The following is a 25,567-nucleotide window of genomic DNA, read 5'->3' as shown; positions in this document are numbered from 1 at the left end:
CACCAGAGTCCTGTGTTTGAACACCCTTGTTGAAGCATGGTTCAAACCTGGCTCCCTTTAAGCAGGAGATGAATGTGGCCCAACCACTGTTCTGAACAGGACCAAACCACAATCAAAACAATTTCTAAAAACCATGCTCAAGACCAGGTTGTAACATCAGCTTGCGCATAGTGAAAATGGTTTGGCCCTGTACACGCCAGCAACCAAACCATGTTCACTACTGGTTTAGAGGAGAATGTATTTGTCCCGATTTTCCAGCTGGGACCTCAGATATATAGACTACACTTTAATGGATTTCTCTAGAACCTAAGCCAACCATTTATCTGGTGGCATGTGTTGGGTCTTGACTTTTTCTTTTTCACCCCTTTAGGTGTCTTTCTCTCCCTCCCTCTCATTCTGATGAACTAACTCCTTTCCCAAAATGTTCTCTGCCTTTTGGAATAATTATTCCAAGACTATCTGTGGCCAAACTGGCCAATGCTGTGGATCTCAGAATGTGGCAAAACATGTCCCCAAAGCCTCATTGCTACTGAAGATTGTCCATGATGTGTCTTTTCACTGTGCCTTTTGCTCTGGGAAACCATCTTCTGAGGCACCTTACAATTCATGGACACATGAAACAGATTTAAAATTGAAAGAAAAAATTGTCTTAATGAAAGAAAGCTGAGAATATCTTTACATAAGGAAGAGATCATTTTTTATTAATCAGAGGGAAATGTATATGTAATTATGCAAGATGCAGTCTGTGAGGAGGGTTTTTCCCCCTTTATGATGTCTTAAGGGATTTATAAATATTACAGAGGTTTTATAGCATCATAATATTTCAGATGTTCAGTAAAGCTACTTTCAAAGGATTAGTGCAGACAAAGCAACACAATAAAAAATAATTAGAAGTCAGCCAGTGCTACTAGATTCTGACATACAGGATTGAAGAGAATGAGAATGGCAGGGTTCAGGGAGATAATTTTTCTAAGAAGAAGCAGACCACACAAGTGTTACAGGATGGAATTCTGAGAACTGGGTGTCTGTAGGTCCCAGTTAATACCCCAGGGAATTTTCAGTCAAGTTGGATCTGTGATGTCTCTATATGTGAGCGAGAGAGACCTTTTACATATTCCAACAACATTCCTGCGTTCGTTCAGCTCGGTGACACTTTGTAGCGAATTGTGTGTGCCGAAGGGAATCATATACCCAAAAATAGATCGCATTCTGATGAAATGTGTTTTGCAGCTTGCTAGACTGCCTAGAATGTACCACCTGTACTAAAAAATATTGACCGCAATAGAGCCAGGTCGAGTTACACCAGCTGGGGATCTGGCCCGTGGCTTTCCTTTGGAAGTGTGTGTGTAGGTGTAGGGGACTTTGTGTTGGAGGGGGTGAGCTGTTCATTTCTGTGTGCTTGAGAGGAGGCTGTTTATGTGTATACTTGCCAGAGGAGAAAAGGTATTGTGTGCTTATGTAGCGCAAGGGGACCACAGAGGAGATTTGGGGGCACAGGGTTTGAACAGGCTGTCGTGGAGACAGCGGGGTGGGTGTGGGTGTGTGTGTGATGGAAGCCAGTGGACTCTGTGTGTGTGTGTGTTTATGAAAGAGAGAATGTGATAGCTACAGTAAGGGATTTTGTAGGGAACAGGAAAGATTGTTTGTTGGTGTGATGTGTGGGGGATGGAGTTCAAGGGATATAGAAGGGATCATGGAGGGAGTCAGGGACTGTGTGTAAGATGTGTGTGGGGATGTGAGAAGAGGGATTTGTTTGTGAGCGTAGAGGGGGTGATGAAAAGATCCTGTGTTTCTCTGCTCTGATAGTTCAGGTTTTTATTTGAGTTCTCAGAGCCTGTTGTGTGGCCTGCTTGAATTGCGAATTGTGGCTCTCAGAGCAGCTTATGCTGCTTACTCCTCTAGAATAGATCATTCCTTGCAAGACCTGCATTTTGATGGGTTGTGTGTGGCTCACCTGCCACTGAGAGGATCCAGATTGTGTGAAATGGACGGGCCAAGTCTACACTACAAAATTACATTGACCTAACTTACGTTGGCATACAGCCACCGCAGTTATTAAGTTGCTTGTGTGTGTAGGTCACCTTTAAAGCAGCAGAAGAAATTCTTTGCCTGTAGACACAAACACACACCCTCTCCCGCCCACCCTCCCCAACCCCCCCCCCCCCGATCCCTGTTCTTACCTTGCACCCAGAGAGGCGGAGGTGACGCTGACTTACTGTTTCTGTCTGTCTTTGTCAGTGCACTAACCTTGTTCTCTCAGACTCCCAGGCCCTACCAGACAGGAGAAATGTAAAGAATCTCGGTGAAGGAAACCCAGAACACAGCAAGTGCTGGGCTAGCCAGAGCTGTCTCATGGTCAGGGTTTTTCATATTCTGGTTTTATTTAAATCATCTAAAAATTATCAAAAAGATCCTTAGAAACGCAAGCCAGCTGAGAGAGTACTAGCACGGGTGATATAATCCAGCAATGTGTGATGGCTCTGAGGTTCCCTTTGAAAAGGAACTGTTGTCCTCTTCACACTAGGGTGATAAATACACCCAGGCTGGAAGTGTATCAGACATGTTCAGGCATCCCAACATTCTTCCAGGCTCTTTTCTGTCAGAGGCCTTGGAATCTCAGCTTGGGGAACCTGCACCTCCTCATAGCTCTTAACATTCGTATCTAACACTTTTCAGTAGTAGATCTCAAAGCACTTAGCAAAGTTATTATTAGCCACATTGTACAAATGGGGAAACTGAGGCACGAGGTGGCAAAGTGATTTGCTAAAGGCCATGCAGTAAACCACGGATATATCCAAGAATAAAAATGAGGTGTTCTGCTTCCCCATCTGCTGCCCTGCTCACTGTTCTGTGAGGTAAAACAAAGATATTAGATTGTTTTGGAGTGATAAGCCTCAGACAAAATCCTGGTTTAATCACTGCAGAACTGCGGGGAGTTTTCGATCCAAGCGCAAACTCTGCAGCTCAGACGCATTTCCGCTCTCTTTTATTTGCCTTTTGGGTTTCACTTACACCACCAACAAGGTGAAGTCTCATCTACTGCCGTTAGCCCCTCAGCCTGCCTCATGTTCCCATTCTCCCACGATTGAGTCAAGCTGCTCTGTGAATATGGATCTCCTGGTAATTCAACACACACCACCCATAAGCAAGGATTTGGGAGGCTGGATAGCCCAGTGGACTGATGATAATCTTTTGAGCCCTAGATCCAACAGTTTGAATTTGGAACCAGTGATGGAAAGGCACTGCCATCTGACAGCTGCTTGGTGGCCTCTGTGACATGATTTGGTGGTCTCAGTCTGATTCCACGGGTAACCACATCATAAAAGGTGTTAACTGGGACCCATACGTGGACTTTAAGCAGAAAAATTAAAGACAGAATGGTCAATATTGGCAGTGAACAATCCTTTATCAACCCTGGAGGGGTCAGGATTGAAGTCTATTAACAAATCATTGATGTGGTGGGGTTAAGGGTTTGAATTTTCCCGGTACAGTACTTGTTCTGTGGATAAATAGGCTTCAGTCTCTATGGGCTTTAACACTCTTTTTTTTAAAAAGTGAGCTGATTTTTCTTTGTATTGGCAATGTGCCACATCTCTGGGTTTTACCACATCATTTCATAAAACTGCAACTCCTGCTTAAAGACCCTACTGTGTATGCACTCTGAGCTGTCTATATAGACAACTCACCAAAATTAGCCAGGGAGTACCCGTTGCATGGCGTAATCAGGCCTTGCCCTGGGAGGAGTAGGAGTAGGATTCTAGCCCTTTTCATTGTGGTGTTAACCTTCAGAAAGTAAATTGATTATTAGGGAGGAAAATTTATCAGGGTGAATAAAAAAATCATACATGGTCTGAGCAACCGGGCTGCCCTTATTTGCAGCAAAAAAAAGCTAGTGATGGCTCACAAATTGCCCTTTCAGATGGATCAGCTAAGTTTGAGGAGCCCTTATGAAGCCATCCTCCTGACCCTCTCCCAGAATCTAAGGCCAGCCCTGCAGGTATTGCTTACATTGTGAAGTCATTTGCCCCTAGAGGGGTATCAGTGTACTCAATGGGCTAACATCTGTTCTCTTTTTACCTTGGGGAATGAATACACTGTTCATAAGTGGGGTTGTCCCTAGATTTCCATTTTAACTAGAAATGCTGAAAATGTCCACCAGGCACCTCAAATTGTGTGAAATGCTGCCCATTTTGGCTCAAACCCGCACTCATTCCGTGTGAGGAGGAGGAAGGAATCTGTTTATTTTCCAAAATCAATATTTCTACATTAATTAAACATTCCATTTGTTCACATATCTTTCCACATCTTGGGTGGCATTTTGTCTTTGTTTTTCTTCCCAGCAAATACATTCTCTCATGCATTTCCCATAGTACAGAAGTTTGTGTTCCAGAAGATAGGTACAATGTGTGTACGTGTGTGGAGTATATACCATAACATGAGATTCTCACCAGGATGGCTGAATGCTGAAATCTGCATGGCAAGTTAAGTTGACCGGACACTATATATTTCCAGCAGTGCTAGATGGAAAAATGTCTTTGACCAGCTCTCAGTCCCAGGATCTCATCTGAATCTTGGCAGATTTTGGTGAGAGGAGAAATTTGCCTTCTGTTCTATACAGCATAGTCCAAACAGAACAGAATTTTTCTTTGTTTTCTATTACTTAAGGGGCAGACAGGACTATAATACAAATGGGGTTAAGGATGGGTCCACTGGTTAGTACTAACCTACTGCTCAGGAGGCCCAGGTTCAGCTCTCTGCTTTGCCACAGATTCCCTGTGGGTCTGTCTACACAGCAAAAAACCCTATGGTAGTGAGTCTCAGAACTTGTATCTACAGATTTGGGCATGTACTAAAAGTAGGTGTTCTAAGTTGGGCTCTGAACCTACTGGGCTTCAGAGCCTGAGCATCGACTGGGCTATTTTTAGCTTGAGTCTGCTGACTTGGACTCGCTGATGAGGTTTTTTTCCCTGTGTAGACATACCCTCAACCTTGGGCAAGACATGTGGGCCCAGATCCGCAAAGGTATTTAGGTATTGAAATCAATGGAAGTTAGGCCCCTAAATACCTTTGAGGATTTGGGCTTTGGCTCCATCTTTAAAATGGGGATAATAGTACTGACCTGCCTCACTGCGATGTTGTGAGGACAAATGCATTAAAGATGGTGAGGCGCACAGATACTGTAGTCGTGGGGGCCATGCAAGTACTGAAGGGAGCGAATGTAATGTCTGATTACACGTCAGCTGGCTCTCTTTTGCTGGAACAGAACTTAGGGCGTGTGTTTTCCTCTGAACATAGACAGTGTTTGTACCTTGGAAGGATCTGTCCACTCAGTACTGCATGTTTTCATTTCACAGCTCCATATTAGAGGCCTTATAGGGTCTGTCTTCACTGCAGCTGGGAGCGAGCCAGGCTTGAGAGCCTGAGCTCCAGCCCATGCCACAATGTCCACGCTGTTACTTCTAGTGTGCTCACTCGAGCCTCGCTAACGAAAGTCTGTCTACCCAGACTGGAAGGCTCGCTACCAGCTGCAGTGTAGACAGACCCATATAGGGCTTAATTTTGAGCCTGGCTGCCTGGCCATTCAGGGGAGTAAAGTAAAATAAGGAGCTTCCTCACTCCCCAATGCAAGCTACTTGCATTGCCAGAGCCGGCAGGGAAGGGGGAGGGAGCAGCTGCTGGTGGGGTGCTATCAGATGTTGGGGGGGGAGAGGTCAGAGTCTTAGCTTCTTCCACCCCTAACCAGCCAGCCAGCATAACTCAGCCAGCACTGAGAGGAAAGTAATCAGCACTAGCAAATGGGCTGGCAGAGACCACTGCCCCCAAGAAGCAAGGACCAGCTTGTGGCTCTCCAAGTCTGGTTCCTGCACTGCTCCTGGGGCAACGTAACCATGTACTGCCTCTTACTCAGGCTGGATTATCAGGTTACAATCCAGGCCACAGAAAGCCACTGGCGACAAAACTCCTTGGTAAAAATGCACCCTGTGTTCTGTAACCAAACAGCATTTTTCTGTGTTTATATATTTGTTGCACAACTAAGTACTGAATCAAACATGGGAGAAAATATAACCAAATACAACCCTCTCATGCTACTTGTGCACGCATATTTCCTTCCATTATAAGTGTTGTTGTCTTACCTGGTGTTCCAAGTGTTATTTATTACCTACTTGATCTCTTTATTTCTTTTATAGTCTCCAAAAAAAGCAAAGAAGAAGACAGAAGGAGGTGGTTCCAATGTATTCTCCATGTTCGATCAAACCCAGATTCAGGAGTTTAAAGAGGTGGGCCAACTTTGTTATCCTGTATGGCTATGTTATACATCTCCCATCACTGCCTAGGATTAGTTTGCAGTCGTTACTTTGTTCATCTGCTTTAATAGAATACACAGTTGTTTTCTGAATCATCTTAGTGGTTTGGCTGATAACTCATTTTGCTTGTTCACTTTTATGAATTTTTCTTTCTTTCTTTCTTGACTCAAGATCTAGGTATTACACGTTATTTAAAAACCTACAAAGCTCAATACAAAAAAAATTACTATACAATTCACTCAGAAAATCACATGCTTAAGGCTATTTACATTCAAGACATCATTTAAGCATATGCTTAACTTTAAGCATGTGTTTCAATGCTGGGATACTTTCCTGAACTGGGGCTTTAATTAATGGATAGTTCCGTAATACACACCTTTCTCTAACAACTAGGGTGACCAGACAGCAAGTGTGAAAAATCGGCATAGCGGGTGGGGGCAAATAGGAGCCTATATAAGAAAAAGACCCAAAAATCAGGACTGTCCATATAAAATCTGGACATCTGGTCACCCTACTAACAACCCAACCCCCAAACCAGAAACCAAATTCCACGAAACCCTCAACCTACCTCTTCCCAAATGCCCACAAAAATAAGGACTTTACAGTAATGCACATAAGGTTAACTAATTCAGGCTCCTGCAGTTCAAGAAGAGTCTGGGTTAACTATGTATTGTTGATTTCTTGATCAGTTACCTGTGTAGAGTCAAAACTAATGACTTGGGTATAAGAGCTGAATGAATAATTAATGATGGATAATTTACTTGATGTATTTAGGCTATTTTCCTTCTTCTGGAATGTCCATGAGCACATCAGAGTTTCCTCAGATTTGTCATTTTAAATTATTCATTGCTTCCGCCATGACTTTTGTTAATTTGTATATTGACTGCAAGTTGTTTTGTATGTTCATTCTTTGAGCTGTGTTGATTAGCTCTGGATGGTCAGAGAAGATGTATCCTATCATGTCTGTTCCCCGAGTGAACAAAAGCACTTCCAGAGTGACTCTTGGGGTGTGTGAATATATACAATTCATTTTCATACACGTGGCTTTAAAATTCACTTTCCATGAGGATTCACGTTATTGAAGCTCAGTGTTATGAACGACCATTGGAACCCACACAAGAGATTGTGAACATGACCAAAGAAAATTCATCGAAACTGTTGATCTTTTCTGTGGAATTAACAGTAAGTGTTCAGCACTACTTAACCAGCTTTTATCAGCAACATAATCAATGCCCCATTTTCTTTCTTAAAGGGTTGCAATCTAAAACCCAACTGCACAAACTAGAGCTGGTCAAAAATGCCAATTTTTGTGTGAAGTATTTTAAATGATCATTTAAAAATATTTCTTGCAGAAGTTTAGTTTTACTTTTCCCTATTCAAACTCAAAACCTAAAACCATTTTTGGTAAGTTTTCAGTTTCTGGTGGAAAAACTGGGGAATTTTGACTAAAATTAAAAATTAAAGCCATTTTTCACCAAAAAGAGTCTCACACCCTCCCCCAGATTTCAGCCAACTTTATACACTTATGGCCTGATCCGAAGCCCATTAAAATCAATGAAAAGAGTCCTGTTGGCTATAATCAGCTCAGAAGATTATTCAGTGGAACTATTCACGTGCTTCAGATTGGGCACATTCTCAATTACTTTCCTGAATCAGGGACTAGCACTGAGTTTAGTACAGACCATTATGAGTTAGTCCTGCTGAGTCAACAGTGTGCCCTTGTTGCCAAGAAGGCAAATGGGGCTGTATAAGTAGGGGCATTGCCAGCGGATCGGGGGACGTGATCGTTCCCCTCTGTTCGGCATTGGTGAGGCCTCATCTGGAATCCTGTGTCCAGTTTTGGGCCCCACACTACAAGAAGGATGTGGAAAAATTGGAGAGAGTCCAGTGGAGGGCAACAAAAATGATCAGGGGGCTGGAGCACATGACCTATGAAGAGAGGCTGAGGGAACTGGGATTATTTAGTCTGCAGAAGAGAAGAGTGAAGGGGGATTTGATAGCTGCTTTCAACTACCTAAAAGGGGGTTCCAAAGTGGGTGGATCTAAACTGTTCTCGGGTACCAGATGATAGAACAAGGAGTAATGGTCTCAAGCTACAGTGGGGGAGGTTTAGGTTGGATATTAGTAAAAACTTTTTCACTTTTTCACTTTTTACACAGAGCTGTAGACTACAAATCTATACAGATTATGGTCGGCAGATAGAGTGAGCTAGCTATATGTACCTGTGGATGTTACCTCTCATTATAGTTAATGTATATCCATAAACAAGAGGACATCAGAGCTGGTAAAAGATACAGTACCATGGAAATGGGCACAAAAGATAGGTAGAGAGATAGAGACAAGGTGGGTAAGGCAATGTCTTTTACTGAACCGACTTCTGTTGGTGGAAGGGACAAGCTTTTGAGCTTCACAGAGCTCTCTTCAGGTCTGGGGAAGGAAACCAGAGTGTTGGAGCTAAATACAAGTTGGGACAAATAGTTAAGGATAAGGAGTTAACACGTGGTGGGAGACCACTTAAAATGAAGTGGGCAATTCAGGGGTAGAGTATTAAGCATAAGGGTTTACACATGCTGTAGGAGACTACTTATAATGAAGTGAGGAATTCAGGGTAAGCAGGCAATGGGTGTGTTACAAATTGTTGTAATGAGCCTTAAAACCAGTGTCTCTGAGTCTATGGTTTTGAGTGTCTAGCAGAGTTATGAATTTAAGCTCCCAGGCTTGCTTTTTGAAGGGTTGTGCAGGTTTCCTTTGAGGATGAGTACCAAGAGGTCAGATCTGGAGCGATTGCTTCATGAAAAGTGTTCACCCAGGGGTGAAATGGTGTTTTTGTCTTTTATCATTTTAATGTGGAAGTTCATTTGAGAGTGCAGTGATTGTCTGGTTTTACCCACATAGTTGTTGTTGGGGCATTTGATGCCCTGGATGAGATACATCACATGTTCATGCCTATATAGGCATGTAGAACTCATGAACCTTGAAAGGTGTGTTTTGGGAGATGTTGATCATTGTAGCAGCTGGAGATATGTCTGTAGGTTTTGCATCTGTTGTTCTGGCAGGGTGTGGTACCACTTTGAGTTGGTGGATCCTGGTCTGTGGGGAGCTTGCTTCTGATGATCAGCTTGGTGAGACTGGGGCATCATTTGAAGGCCAGAAGAAGGGGTTTGGGAAAAATTTATTTCAGGATGTGAGCCCCGTCCAACATGTGGTTGTAATTGTTTGATAATACCTGATATATGTTCCAGTCTGGGGTGGTAAGGTGACAACTAGGGGTGTGCAGTCAATGTTTTTCTTCCCCTCCTGGATTGAAGCATGTTCTCCCAGGGTATTTGGGTGTCTCTTTCCATGATATGATCTACTTCACTGACAGACTGTCCTTGTTTAGTGAAGGCTGTTTTAAGTGTGTTTAGGTGTGTATCCCAGACTTCCTGTTCAGAGCAAATTCTGTGGTATCTGAGTGCCTTGGTGTGGACAACAGATTGTTTTGTTTTAGAGTAGCAGCCGTGTTAGTCTGTATTCACAAAAAGAAAAGGAGTACTTGTGGCACCTTAGAGACTTACAAAGTTATTTGAGCATAAGCTTTCGTGAGCTACAGCTCACTTGATCGGATGAAGTGAGCTGTAGCTCACGAAAGGTTATGCTCAAATAAATTTGTTAGTCTCTAAGGTGCCACAAGTCCTCCTTTTCTAGATTGTTTTGTGTGTCTGGTGTGCATTTGTGGAGATAAGTGTGGTGATCTGTGGGTTTCTTGGGTCTTTGGTAGGGTTCCGTTGCTGAAGCTAGTCATGATGTCCAGGAAGTTGGTGGTGTGGAGTGTTCTAGAATGAGTTTGATGGATGGGTTGTTGAAGTTATGGTGGAAATGAAAACATCCTTGATGTATGTCAGGCATATCATTGGTTTGCAGTGCATTTTTCCAGAAATTCTTCTTTGAGGTGGCCCATGAAGAGGTTGGCATATTGGGGAGCCATCTTAGCACCCATGGCTGTTCCCATAGCTTGGACAATGTGTTTGTTGTTAAGTGTGATGCTGTTGTGAGCGAAAATGAAATCAATGAGTTTGGTGATGCATTTAGAGGGATATGTGAGTGTTGTACATTATCCCGTAAGCATTTGAGGCAGGCAGCAATGCCATCATGGTAAGGGATGTAGGTGTAGAAGGAGGTGACATCAGTGGTGGCAAGGATGGTGTTCTTGAGGAGGTGTTAATGTGGCGTTTCTGGAGAAAGTTGGTAGTGTCTTGGGGGAAGCTGGCCTGTTGTGTGCTGAGTGATTTGAGGATGTTTTCTCTGAGTACTGAGTTTCCTCCAGTAAGAGTGCTGTAGCCAGATATTATGAGTCTGCCTGAATTCCCTTGATTGTGTGTCTTTGGGAAGCATGTAGAAGGTCCCTGGGATGGGTGGATGGATGGATGGATAGATAGAGAGATGGATAGATAGATAGATAAATACCACTTTCAGAGATATTATTGGTTCTTCCAATGTTGCCATTGTAAGCTCAGGAAAATATCTCTCAAATCATTAAAATCTTTCAAAATATAAGAAAATTTTAAATTATGACCTTTGTGTGTATGTAGGTAGGTAGGTAGGCAGATTGGTATATTTAATGATGAATGGAGAAGAGGTTAAAGTTCCAAAATTGTGTGTTGGCTAAAAACTACAAAACAACAAGTGTATTTTCTGCAAACTATCAAGAATTGCCTGACAGGAGATATTTTAGGTCAATCATTCAGGGAACAATTAGACCACAGCCTGAAGGACCACAGTGTGTTGGAAAGGGCAACAAGCCTGGGTTGAATAAATAACACATCAAAGTCGAGATTTCTGAGTTTTCTTCCTTCACTTTTGTGTTTTTATTTCCTCTATGAGACTTTCCTGTTAGCCACCACAGAACTTTGATTTTAACTCAGTATCAGTTTGTGATGGCCACTGTTGTTAATTGTCTTACAGCTTGTTCTAGCTTCACAGGGCAATGTGATATAGGCAGGGGTACACAACCCATGTAACAGCCTCTGTGGCAGCTGTGACTAGAGCTTCCCTAATCCAAGCTTTCACGGGTTAAAGCCTGAATGGCTGGATCTGACAGCACTGGCATAGACCCAACTAGATGCTGCTCCAAGTGTTAATTTAGTAAGAAGAAGTTTGGGTGGGTTTAATTAAATCTCTTGCCAAGATACATTAACGTGTTGAAAGTAAGTAATGCAAAATAACGCTGTACGTTGTGGATTAATAAAGGAAAGATAAATATTCCCCTTTCTAACACAAATATAATACCACATTGATGAGTATCAGGATTTACAATGGGCCATCAAGAGGCAATGGTAACATAATGCCCCTTTTCTCTTAATAGGCTTTTACCATCATGGATCAGAATAGAGATGGCTTCATTGACAAAGCAGACCTGAGAGATACATTTGCCGCACTAGGTGAGTGAACAAATAAATAAATAAATAAAAGTACTCTAAATGCAATTTAAATTTCAAGCGCATATGAAAGGATTATATTAAAATTAGAGCTGGATGAGTCATAAGATATGCATGAGGCTCAGAGAGCCAAAGGGAAAACCTGCCAAACCTGCTCAATTTGATCCTTCTCCTCTATGGCTGGTAGCTGCTATCTTGGCTGTCTATCTCTAGCAGGGAAGTTTACTGAGCAGCCCCTTTCAAAGGCTAAATGAGGGCCATTCTGGGATTCGTTGGCGGGTGATAGAGAGTGGTGCAGCTGACATCCTCTCCTAAGAGACTGATCCCTCCCCATCAACCCTTTCATAATTAGCCCACCCAAGTAGGGGTCCGTGCCAGGCATTTCTGATTTGCCTTTTTATCCAGGCTTCTTGAGCTGCACCTTTTTCATCTAAGAGTCCTGTAAATATCTACCAATTAATGTTTCTGTCATGGACCAGCCGCCATCCTTCCCACGCCAACGTGGGAACTTCATGTGAAGGTCTGTTCCTCTGTGCCCTGACCTAGATTGGAATGTGTGTGTCATGAGGTTAAGAAATGCCTTTTTCAAGTCATAAGTCTAGAGCTCATTTAACACCTTACAACATCGGGCCTTCCCATGCAGTGGAAGGTCAAAAGGCTCATAAACCCAAACCTGGAGATACATCCCTTTTGCAGCATTTGAGGCTTGAACAGCAATGTAGGTGTCTGGGCTTTTGCCATCTGGATATTATCAAGAGGAGTTAATGATTAAAATCCACAATGCTCCCTGTGGTGGAATCAGACTTCAGTAGAGTCCATACTGCAGCTACCCAAATCTTTATAGTGATAGTGAGGAAACTGCCAACTGTAACTAATGTTACTCTGGAATGTTCATTTCCTAGGGCCAGTTTCTGATACCCTTAATTCATGCCAGATAGCATCTCACCCTTCAGCTAGGCCCACTGAAATCAATGGGACTGCACACTTAGCAAGGTACGACTCAATTTGAGCAGGGCTATCAGAATCTCAACTCTAGTCAAGGTCCTGCAGGGAAGAAAGGGAACAAACAGGGTTACCCAAGTCATCTGTCCATTCTTATTATGATTCCATCATCACAAAACCATCTCATGTCGGGTGACTGTGTACTAGGACGAGGGCTGAAATTCTGGATTTCACCCGTGGGGAAAGAGAATCAGTTTCTTCAGAAATGGTTCCCCATGGTGGCTATTATTGCCCCCATATCTATTACTTTCCCCTCCCATTCCTTCTTTTGCCTTTTTATCCTGTAGCCAACTCCTTCAGTTTGTTTTATGATGGTGACTTTTTGAATGACATCTACCTGAAGTTGGGAATGGGTGACCAGAGATGGGTCACTGGATGATGACCTGCTCTGTTCATTCCCTCTGAAGCACCTGGCGTTGGCCACTGTCAGAAGACAGGATACTGGGCTAGATGGATCATTGGTCTGACCCAATATGGCTGGTTTTATGTTCTTATGTCTTACCACATCATTAACATTGTTCTGCTGAGCCCAGACCACGACTGTGGAAAGGGGGTAGTGTGGAATCACTTCTTGAAATAAAATGATCATTTATTATGAAAAATTATCTCTGCTACTACAGGTCGTTTGAATGTCAAGAATGAAGAGCTAGAAGCCATGGTGCAGGAAGCTCCAGGTGCCATTAACTTCACTATTTTCCTGACTATGTTTGGTGAAAAACTGAAAGGTATGTACCATTGGTGGGTTAGAGAGGTATCTATCAGTGTACTTATATGGACCTCTTTGTTGTAATACGTCAGCACCTCACAAACATCGATCTATGCATCTTGAATACACCCCTGTGAGGTGGGGAGGAATTGTCTCCATTTTTGCAAACAGGGAATTAGGGCACAGAGAGACTAAGTGACATGCCCTAGGACGCACAGGGAATCTGTGGCAGAGCTGAGAACTGACTCTTGGTAGAGTGCCTTAGCCACATGGCCATTCTTCATTTTTCCTGCAGGTTGGAGACAGATGACCCAACCTTGGTGTGATTCATATCAATGGGAGTTTTGCTATTGACTTCAGTGTGACCAAGATTTGGCCCAGACACTGCTGATTAGTGGGCAAAGTGAACTGATTTAATCTCAGTTGACTTCACTAGAGTTATAACAGAGGGGAATTTGGCCCAATGTCATGTAAAATACAGAGATTTCTGCCACAGATACTAGATTCTAACCAGAAGCCAGTAATTTAGTTCAATTTTTTGCATTGTACATGGCCAAGAATTGCAGAAGAAAGATCCCAGTGGCTAAGATGCACCTCCAGTCATCTTTTCAATAAATATTAATGAGGAGAGAAAGCTTTGGCCTTCGCATCAAGGTAATTCTGTTCTATTCTGTTCTGTTCAGGTTCTTGTACCACCTTCATCCCCTTACAATCTGAACACCTTCCGAAGTCCATTAAGTGTTATAGCTAGTGTTTGCTGTCTCTCTCTTTCCTCCCATTTCCTCTCAAGGGGGAATATTATGTTGGGATTTGAAAAAATAACAACATATTTTTGAATTATTTATTTCATGTTTGCTGTGTTGTGTGTCTATATTATTGAAGTCAAGGTCAAAGAAGTGCTCCTTGTTCTTGGAACAGAAAGTGGTAAGGTTTGAGGTGGACTTGAACTTAATATGAGTTAGGTCAGTAGAACCAGTAATATCTCTTAAAGTTTATCTGATCTCTCGTTCTCTCTCTAATCTGCCCATCACAGTGGCATGTGCATCTTTATTTATTTAAGACAAACCCTTAGACCCTTAGGATATGTCAGCCCTGCAATCACAGGACATGATTGCAACTCGTGTAGACATACCCTAGCTAGTTTTAATCTGGCTAGTTTGGGTACTGGAGCGGTGAAGCCATGGCTGTACAAGTCTGGTATTCTGGGTAATTACTTGTGGGGCTAGCCTGCACCAAACTGCCATAGCTAGCTACATTAAAGCTAGTTCAGGTATATCATCACGCACCTGGTGATTACAACGTCGGCATACCCTCAGAAGGTAACACTCTGCCTCCTTCACAGTGCTCTAGCTGGAATCTGCTGGATATCTTGATTCACCCTTCTGGAGTGCACTAGTGCAGACTCCTGCCTATTCGTAATGTCCATGATCACACAGCGCTTGGCAAGGTGCCTCTTTTCCTTTCTGTCCTTTGCCTCTCACAATTGCTGAAGCCTGGTGGGATTCCAGCCCTGCCAACTGTGTGGCATGAAAACAGAGACAGCACAGGAAGGTAAATGGGTGAAGTGTACCCCTCTTGTCCACAGGTTTCCTGTTGGCTATTAGCAGAAGAGCTTTTTTTTCTTCTTCTTTCCATTTGTCAAAGGGAAAATCACAGCTGTGCTTGTCATGCCCTTCTGGTTGGGTTTGTCATGCAAAATAAGGAGAGCGAAAAGACTGCACATTCCCAATCAAAACTAATTGGGATGAAGAGTCTTTGTAGTACAATTATAAAGGGAGAATGGGCTGGAGGAAGTGGATATGGCAATTTTGCAACACTTTTTATTATCTAAGTACCACTCAGAGAGTTTGGTGAAAGGTGCTTTCTAAGTAAAATTTGTTGTGCTGTAATTGATTTCTGTCATAAAAGGGGAGCTGGGATTTTTGAGACAAGCTTTAGCTTTGTATATTGATATTATGATGCCAGATGAACAGCTAACAAAACTCAGTTTATGTTAATGCCAACCACATGGAGCTGTTTCTACAGGGATTTGGAATAATGCAATTTGTACAGAAAACAGAGATGCCTCACATCAAAGAAACCACTTTATTTACTAGCTAATCAATAAAGAATGCCTGCTGCACTGCTTCTCTTCAAAGCTGAAGTCCAAGGATATGACAGAGTAGAAAATGTGAAACGCACTAAGAGGAAAAAAATCCCCCACGCAGAGGTGACTGCTTAAAAGGCAACCCCCTCCTCCGAGCTGGGATAAGTTTCACTGCATGGGACAATCGAAACATTAAATACCAACACTCACTGCATTGAACGCATAGCCATTGCGGTTTGAAATTAGTGTCCAGAATTTTGCAGAAGAATACTCATGGCCGGTGGTACAAAGGCCTAGAAAGAAGTCCTCTAGTTTATGGATCATTGACCAAACTGTTATGGGCCACCCTGTCAGTTCAGCTACTGCACAGCCATGTGCTAAATATTCTTGTGAAACCTTGAGCAAGAAAGAAACTTCTTGGGGAGTGGTCAGGGAGTGTGGATTGATAGACAGAGCAAAGAACTGGGAGTCAGAGCTCCTGGGTTCTGTCTCTGTTACATTGCATGACATAATGGCATTGCTACATTGAGAGCACATTTTCCTATTATAATTACACTTCAAAGACTCACCATTCCAATTAATTTAAATGATCTGTGTGGCTCAGTTTACTTGTTGGAACATTGGATTTTGTACTACTGTTGTTAATGGTTATTTGTATTATGGTACCACCCACAAGCCCAAACCAATATTGTCCTCAGAACTGTAGAGACACATAGTAAGAGAGTCCCTGTTCCCAAGAGCTTACAGTCTAAATAGAAGAGACAGACCCAGGGTGGGAGAAAGGAAGGAGTATTATTTCTGTTTTATGGACACAGTGAGTTTGAATGACCTGCCCAAGGTCAAGCAGAAAGGCTGATCTGAGAAGAGGAGCCACGTCCCCTGAGTCCCAATCTAGTGCATTAGCCAAAAGACCGTCTCTTTTCTCTAACTAATACTTATCTGCTTCCCAGGCCTGTCAGTGAGGGTTATATGGTGCTTTGAGATCCTCAGATGGAAACACAATACAGAACATAAGGACAATTCACTATTGTACATTGATCATCCTGTTTCCATTGCATTTCATTGACACTTCGTTTTGGTGACGAGCCCCATTTCCTTTGGCGAGGGAAATAACCTCTCCTCTATATAGTGGAGAACAAGTAACATCAAAAAGTGTTTTTACAAGGAACGTACAGTACAAGATTAAAGGAAGCCAGCCAGGGAAACAGTTTGTTATATTTTCATTTCTGAAAGCTGCTAATCCTCTGGGTACTGATATTGGAGACCAGTTCCTGGAAGTTTTCTCTCCTGCAGACACAGAATAGATATGAGTTATTATTTTTAAGCTTCTGAACACTGAACTATTCACCTTTATTGTTTATCTGACATGATAAATGCTGCAGACTTAAGAAACCTTTGTCTTCAAACCCACGACTGCTGGGTTCTCCATTTTGCTCCATTTTCAGATGAATGCAATTATTTAGCAAATATTAGACAGCCATACAAACATACACACACACACAGAGACATCTACATTATATTTCATTTTCTTTTAGGCACGGACCCAGAAGAGACCATTCTGAACGCTTTTAAGATTTTCGACCCAGAAGGAAAAGGCCACATAAAGGCAGACTAGTAAGTTTATTTATAATCCTTAAAAAAAATAAGTGCACTGCTTAAAGGGGCAGTTTAAAGGATGTACATTCTACAGTATTCTAAGAGGCAGATGAGCTGGCAGGCAGAAAAGCATGTAGCTTTGTAAACTACAGTCAAAAGACTAGACAGTTGTATAAATGTCCTTGTATCCCCCCAAAAAGAGATGTTATTGTCTTTAGACATTGCAAGAGGCAGCGGAAATGTAATCACATGCATGCCATTAGATAGCCTCTTTTCAAGGTTTGGATATAAATCAACACACGACCCATTCTTTATAGATCAACTCCATATGTAAAACGAAAATGAGTGTCTGGTGCAGAACGCTCAAAGAGGGCTTGACTTGAAGGGGAAGGCTAGTCCTCTTTTAAAAATAGAGCAATCAGCTTAATTAATACAGGGAGACGGCTTTGGAGAAAGGATCTTCCCTTGTTAAATGTTTACCATTTGAGCCCTCTACTCCTAGATGATTATTTTCTCTAGCTTTCCAGATCACCAGTGGACATTGTGGAAGCCCCATCATTAATTATTACCAGTAGTAGTATTTATTATTTTAAATACAGCTCCCCAACTGTGCTTATATAAAGATGTGAGGCCCAATTTTTATTTACATACAATAGGCCTTTCTACACCAATCTGGCAGTGTAAAGGAGCTTGAATGTGGGTATTAAGTGGCATAAAGGGGCCTTAATATAAATGAGAATCAGGCCCAAGAGATAAATTATTTGAAGGAGGGCAAATAGCTAAGGAACTCTGACCTATGAGTTCAGTGGGACTGCTCACATGGTTGAAGTTGGACGTGCTTAAATACCTTGCGAATAAGGGCCTAATTACTTATGCTACAACAGCCAGTTTTGGGGCCTTTCACAATGTCCATTTTGTAAATGATACTAATTAGGAAGCCATGAGTTATAAAATGATGACACATCAAGGGGTTCTGTCAACACTGTGATAACGTGAGTGAACCTCCAGCCATCTGTGCTGCTTTCAGACTCCCTGATGTGTATGTGTAGCCTGAAGCAGAGTATTCGTGGGCTGTGTTTGGTGTAACTGATGGATAGTGCAAGTAAATTAAAAAAAAATAAATTAGTGTACAATGTCTTCTTTATTTACTGTTATTCATTTCTCTTACACTTGAGTCCCCAATCAGTATCAGAGCCTCATTGTGCTTGGTACTGTACAAACAGAGAGTAAGGGCATTTCGTTTTGCAGCAAGCTGGGGTGTGAATCTCCCCTAAACTTGCCTGCCACAGTCTACTGTCCCGGTTCACTCAGCTGATGCACGACAGTTTGTTAATGTGCTTTGATCTAGTCATGTTTCAAAGAGGACTAGATCAAAATGCATAAATGAATTGTTAGTACACATCAGCGGGATCCATGCAGACAGTTAGTCAATGGCAGGCTAGCACTCCCAGCTTGCCATGAACTAAGTGTTCATGGAGATGAGCCCTAAGAAACAACCCTTTCCCTAAAGAGTCTACAACCCAATTTAATCAAGTGGGTGTAGCTAACAATTGGAAGGAACTGGAGGTAAGAGCCCTCCTGTTTGTTTTTAGGCTAATATTATCCAGACAGTTTGGGTTAGAGCTCCTTCCTGGGCAGTGGGAGTGGGACACCTGAAGTGACTCAACATATCAGAGTACAGTTTATCCTATTGCTAAGTAGGCCATATCACATGGTAGTGAAATCACAACCTTGAAATACGATCTTCTGATGGCACCAGAACCATAAAATGTTATTTTTCCCACCACCATCTTTAGCAACATATTGTATACCAAATATGCTGCTCCCCTTCCTATGCCTGAGCCTGCAGTCTTTGCACACGCCAAGGTCCAAATGAAGCCTCTTAAAGTCTGGGGCAAATTAGCAATTAGGAATGACTCCAAAAGTGAAGAAGAGAGCATGATACTTTTTTTTTCCTTGACGGAGAAGGTCACCCTCCCCACTTCCTCCGCACAGCTAACATTAGACAATGGTTTTAGTTCATCACCACAACAGAGCATAATGTTTACTTATTAGACCCGAGGGTAATGTTGATCATTACAGAACAAACCATTAAATCAATTCCATAAATGTCTTTGAGGTTTAACTTCTATTCATATGCTTCCAAATTTTAGACATTTGAAGGTTTTGCAATCGTTTTTACAGTGGCTCACCCAACCCTTTCAATACGACAGTTAATATCTTAATAAATAATACTCCTCCATATTAAAAACAGTGGGATGGCTCGCCCAAACTCAGTCACATAGACCTTTCAGTCAGAACTTATTTTTTAGGTTCATATCGTTAACATCCTTCTGGAGATTTTTATGTCTCTTCCCGCTGCATGTTTTCACCTCTTGTCTGGAAATGACTCACTCAGTCCATCCGATGGCAACTGGGATGGACTTTTCTAACCTTTCCAAAAGCTCCAGGAGTTTGTAACAGACTTCCAATTTCCATGACAAACTTTGTTTCTCCACATCGTTTTACCACACACAAACTCCCTCTTATACAACGACGTCAAAAAGAGAAAATATTTTGGGCCAGATTCACAGCTGGTGTAAACTGGCATAGCTTTTGGAAAGGTTAGATGACTCAGTCCCAATTCTCATTGATTGAACTGAGTCTGGTCAATGTCAGCCACTTCTAATAATGAAGTCAATGAAGCTATGTTGACTTGCACCAACTCAGGAACTGGCTCTTTGAGTTTCAATGTTTTCTGGCCCTTTGGAGACTCGACTCGATAGGACTGAATTGGGGATGTTCTCCCATGATCTAGACCAGTGCTTACATGAACCCATATAGCTTTTTCCAAGACTGCATTGCGTGATGGGCTCCTCCCGTTAAAAAGCAACTTGCCCCATGGATTTCAAAGGTAATTTTCTAAAATTATTTGGAAATCAAAGGAACAACCAAAATATTTTAAATATTAGAACCAGTCGATATTAGCCAGAACAGATATAATCTCGTGTGCCACATCAAGGCAAATGGGCACTGACTGGTTTCTGTAAAGTCACCACAAGGCTTTGATTTTTTTAAATTTTTTTTTTTGGAGAAAAAAATACTATGCAAAAAAAAAAAAGTACATAGCTTCTAGTTTTGGAAATTGTGAGTGTTCGTTTCCCTGTAAAATAAATAATGGAAAATGTGCATAGGTCCTTAACTCAGTCCTCCTTACTTGTGAGAATGCCAAGGGTGGCCGGGCTATGCATCAGAAGATTATAATTAGATATTCTTTTTTTCTTTCCAAAAACACTCTAAGCCTGTGAACAGAGGACACATCGCACCCAGCTCTCTTCCTAATTCAAGCCTGTATGAGATGGAAGTTTATTTGGGATCCCTAAAACACAACAAGTAGTTTTAAGTGCTTCTTCCCATTCACCAAGCTGCTTGGTGTATCCAGCGCCCTCCTATTTATGTTTTTCTACTGCTATTTTTTATAGGGTGCAAATATCCAATTATCAATGTGTTTCCATGAGAACTATCTTGCTGGCTTTTAATTACTGGCAGCAGCAGATCATGTGATAATTACATTGCAAAAGCAATGGTCATGTAACAAATGGTCTGGTTAAGAAGACAAAAATTATTAGTGACAAGGAAAGTCTTTATATGACTTTGCTAAATAAAGACCGTGGGAAAAGAATACAGGAAATTTACTGTAACGTAACTAGAGCTGTATTAAAATATAGAGCTCTGTGGAAAATATTTTCCAGAAATTTTGCGTGGATATTTTCACTATTTTGTTCCTCAGGCGCCATTGGTAATCCAGAAATTTCATTTCTCACAAAAAGAAAAGGAGTGCTTGTGGCACCTTAGAGACTAACCAATTTATTTGAGCATGAGCTTTCGTGAGCTACAGCTCGCTTCATCGGATGTAGCTCATGAAAGCTTATGCTCAAATAAATTGGTTAGTCTCTGAGGTGCCACAAGTCCTCCTTTTTTTTTTTTTGCGAATACAGACTAACACGGCTGTTACTCTGAAATTTCTTAAATTTCTGAAAGACCTTAGCCTAAGAACAGGACCTCAGACTGTCACAGTAGGAGAAGGCCCTTACACCAGCAGACAGTGATTTTGATTCTTTCTGTTATACCTCTAGAATTAGCTAAGTGATAAGAATACACCTAAATTCTTAGAGTATAGGCCTTTACAGACAGGCCTGAATATCTATATCCTAACAACTTCTATCATAAAGAAATTCTGATTTTTGTATTATTCATTCGCACTTTTCATTTCACAAGGGTTCTATTTTCAGAAGACGCACCCATGACGTTGCACAGGGCTATTTTTTATGCTTTTCAAAATCAGTTCCATTTTCAAAAATGTAAAACTGAAATGGAAATTGTTGGATTCAATTCTTGTTTCAAATTCTCCACACACATCTAACTGTGACCCACTGTCACCAATTTATAATCTATTTCCTCTAGATTTAGGTCTATATCTACTTCCTCTAGGACTTTCTGAGAGTGCACAAGTATCCTTTGGTAACAACAACAATAAAGACACGCCTTTAATTTGCGCTCTAATAATTGAATAAAGGATGCGGAAAGGTTGAAAGTAAAAGTGATCTTGGCTTATCTACACACTAAGTTGTACCATTTTAACTATACTAGTATAGTTAAAGTAGTACTACCCCACCTAGAGTGGACACGGGTTCTTTATACTGGTACAGCTATTCCTGCACTGGAGGGGAATAAGCTATACCAGTATAAGGTACGGTTATACTGGTATAACTGCATCTACACTAGGGGTTGTAGTGGTTTAACTATTGGGCTTAATATAGGGGTAAATGAGTGAAATTTAATGGCCCATGATACACAAGATGTCAAACGAGATGATTTAAGGCTCCCTTCTGGCTTAGAACTCTATGAATCTGAGAATTTCAATAAAAAAATCACACCCCTATTTGACATGTATACTAGTACAGAAACAATGCGTAGGCCAGCTAAGGTTCTGGCCCAGAGTATTTCGCTCTTTGATGTCATTGCATAGGAGGGAGTTTGTGTGTGGTATAAGGTCTGTGTTAAAGTTCAATAGTTCAAGATTAAGATACTTTACCTTGAAATACAGCAGTTCACAATCTCCTCTGGGAATGAGTGGTTGCAAAAAAAAAAAAAGGATACTCATGGTGATTTGGAATAGCTGCTGGAGTTCTTTCAAATCTTCTTTCTCATGTCCTCTTTCTCATTTCATGCTCTGTTTCTTTCATCCTTAGACGTCACAAAAATGCTCTTTTTTTCAGTTTTGCTAAGTTACACACATTTTTAAACAGCTAGCATGAAAACCACCATGTTAGGGTAAGATAAGCATTGAAAATGGCTATATTACAAATATAATAACTGGAAACAATCTTAAAATGTTACAAAGCAAAATAACTTGGCAGAACCATGTGGTGACATTGATGGGGAAAGGCTCTTGGAACCAAGATATCACAGTAAATCTCTTACAATATCTTTCGAGGATTAGCAGCTCTAATTTATGCAGTCACACGCATTTTCAGAAAGCAGCTTGCAATCTGAGATGTGATCTGCAGTTATCTTCCTTTAACCAGGTAATTTCATTTTATTTGAACAGCATCAAAGAAATGCTTATGACACAGGCAGACCGATTCACTCAAGAAGAGGTAAGGACCTTTTACCTTCTTTGAAATACGAGTATCCCTCTAGCTGCTATTCTGCAATGGGCATTTGCCCTTCTTTTGCCTTATGAATTCAGCTCATGTCAAGATTGATACAGAGATCCATGCTAGCTCTGGTAATTAGGAACTATACAAAAAACCTCCCCTAAGTTATTTCGTGGCTAAATCAGCATCACATACAAAAAGCATTCCTCAGATTTCCATGGAGATGTAAAACTGACCTGTAGTCAGCTGTTCTGTTCTGCAGTGAGCTAGGCAATGAAGTTCTGTTGGGTGTGGGCTGGAACATTGATCTGGGCTGCATTTCTGTGGGAATTATCTTGTTTGGAATTTTGTTGGATTCCTGAACTAATCTATCAAAAGTTCTTCTTTGTGTGGGACTTAGCCTGGGTTCTGCCAGCTGAGAGGCAGGGCTCTGAGAGGAGGTTCAAACTAGAGTCTGTTAGTTGAGGGGCTAGACTGGAGTACTGAATGGAATTCTATTGGGTGAGGGGCTAGCTTGGATGATGATGGGATTTCTTTTATTTAGAGGGCTGTATTGGGTTCCAATGGGAGTGGGTTAACTAGGTCAGCTGTGTTGTGATTCCTGTTCCAATAACCATTGAAGTCAATGGAGGATTTTCCATTGTGGGCTATGGACCAGGCTTCTGAGAAGCTGAACTGGGTTGGAATTCATATGGAGATTGTGTACCCTGGGTTGCGAGCACCTTGCTAAAACCTGCCCACAGCATGAGGAAGCATGCCTGCCAGGGGTCAACTCTCTGCTTCTCCCAGCCAAAGGCAACGCAAGTGCTCCCCTTGCAGGCACCGCTGACCCTGATGCAGGTTAGCAGTAGACACACACCAACCCCTGACTCCTCCAAGCATCCCTCTGAAGTGCCCAGCCCCCATTCCACTGAAGGGTCACAGAACTCTTAGTTTGGCTCCTCTGAAAGGAATAGCTCATCCCAGCTCACTAGTTACACCTTAGAACACAGCTTCACTTAACACACAGGACTTAGATTTGTTTACAGAGAAAGCGAATATAAGTTTATTTAGCAAAGAACAGAGATTCATGTGAAGCAAACTAAAATATTGGAAACAAATGGTGACACAGAAAATAAAATCATAGCACACCTTCTAGAGCCTACACTCAACTAACAAGAGGCCCTCTTATCTAATATGGTCCTACTTTCTCCTAAGTCCTTCCCAGAGCATTTTCCCACCAGGATGGCCGAGACTCTTCTTTCATGAGCCCATCCCTGCTGGCAACTTGTCTCCCTTTCCTGAAGATAAGTGGGGGTTCATCTGCATCCCAGTTATAGTTCCAAAAGTTCATCGTTTTGTCTCCTACACGGAATAACCCTTGCTGCTTTTGTTTTTTCCTGCAGCCCTCCCCAATCAATTTGCTTGGACTGTAAACAGGCATCTATTGTGAACCATACAATGCTTAGTTTGCACATGACCAGTCAGAGAGAGAGAAGCATCTCTTGCCCCCTGCCTGACAGGGTCTGTAGATCACCTTTTGGTGTTCTGCCCTAACTTGCCCAGACCTAGAGAACAGGTATATAAACATAACTCCCCACATATTTTCCATATGTACATCCCACAATGATTATGATGACCAGCGTGACACAGGCTTTCAGCAGACACTTTATATGGCACATTTTGGCCAACTCGCATGGGGATCCCAGACCCAGGGGATTTCTGTAACCGTTATGCACCTTTGTACCCTCTGCCAGTTGGCACAAAGATTTCCCTAGGTCACAGAGATCAGTACAAGTTCCTGTCCTACCGTCCTGCATTTGTAATGCTTATTTCCTGTTTGTTTTGCAGATCAGCCAGATGTTTGCTGCTTTCCCTCCAGATGTCTCCGGTAATCTTGACTATAAGAACCTTTGTTATGTTATCACCCATGGTGAGGAGAAGGACTAAGAGGAGATGAGCGTCTCCTCTGAAGAGATCTTATGCTGCATTATTTCCCAGTGCTTTTGTATGGGGGACAGAGAGCTTAGCATTCAGCGTGCTGAAACCATATGGTCATCAGAACAGAACCAATAAAACAATTGAAATTAGATTAAAGTTATGCTTCTGTTTTTAGAAAAGCTGAAAATACCAATTTTGTTAGTTTTGCCCATCCCCTTTTTTCCCATCAGTGGTTTGAAGTGGAATTTTCTTGACGAACTGGTACTTTCATGATTTATTGACCGTTCTAATGTTCACCAGATGGTCCACTGGGCAGTGCAGTGTTGCTTAACCTTTGTCTTTTATACATGAGTGCCACAAACTCATTGAGAAATGCTCTAGCTTATTGCATTGGGAAGAGCATTTTGTAAATAGAATTCTGTTCCATTTCACAGCCCCTTACAATGAAAGTGTAAATAAAAAAAATAAGTTTTTGTCTTCTGTCTTAGTGATGTGGTCAGTTTCATAAATCACTTGACTTGTTTGCCGTCATGCAATAAAACAGAAATTGTAGAATTATCCTAGTTTATTAATAACAGAATTGCAGCACTTTTAAGTAGACGCTATTGGAAACAACTGAGGGATGACCTTCCACCCTTAGAAACACCTTTGTTATAGGGGGAGGAAATTATTCCTGGGTCAATCATACAAGCAATCAGGGTAGATAAATTGTTCACCAGTTTCTAGTTTCATCACAATCTTTCTATAAGGAGAGTTTAGGGGGTAGAACCCCAGAGTAATGAATGAGATTGCTTTGCTTTGGTATAACTGAGAGCAAAATTTGGCACTTTATGGTACACACCCAAATCCTCCACCCATCTGTGTAACTTGATTGGGCATTGAGGAACTCCGAGGGG

General features: G+C 41.8%; 1 protein-coding gene across 1 annotated transcript in view; it reads left to right on the top strand.

The window, feature by feature from the left end:
* MYL10 (myosin light chain 10) overlaps nt 1-25,109 on the top strand; it is a 75,973-nt gene extending 50,864 nt beyond the window's left edge. The window contains exons 2-7 of the mRNA XM_084650675.1: nt 6,189-6,278; nt 11,650-11,725; nt 13,345-13,449; nt 17,052-17,130; nt 22,703-22,751; nt 24,582-25,109. Of these exons, the coding sequence (XP_084506801.1) occupies nt 6,243-6,278; nt 11,650-11,725; nt 13,345-13,449; nt 17,052-17,130; nt 22,703-22,751; nt 24,582-24,680 (444 nt within the window). The 5' untranslated portion in view covers nt 6,189-6,242 and the 3' untranslated portion in view covers nt 24,681-25,109. The remainder of the gene's footprint in view (nt 1-6,188; nt 6,279-11,649; nt 11,726-13,344; nt 13,450-17,051; nt 17,131-22,702; nt 22,752-24,581) is intronic.
* The last annotated feature ends 458 nt before the right edge of the window (nt 25,110-25,567 follow it).

This window comes from Lepidochelys olivacea (assembly GCF_965140295.1).
Source record: "Lepidochelys olivacea isolate rLepOli2 genome assembly, chromosome: 17".
NCBI lineage: Eukaryota > Metazoa > Chordata > Testudines > Cheloniidae > Lepidochelys > Lepidochelys olivacea.
Note: the sequence above shows the minus strand (reverse complement) of the source record. Positions and strands in the feature narration are given on the sequence as shown.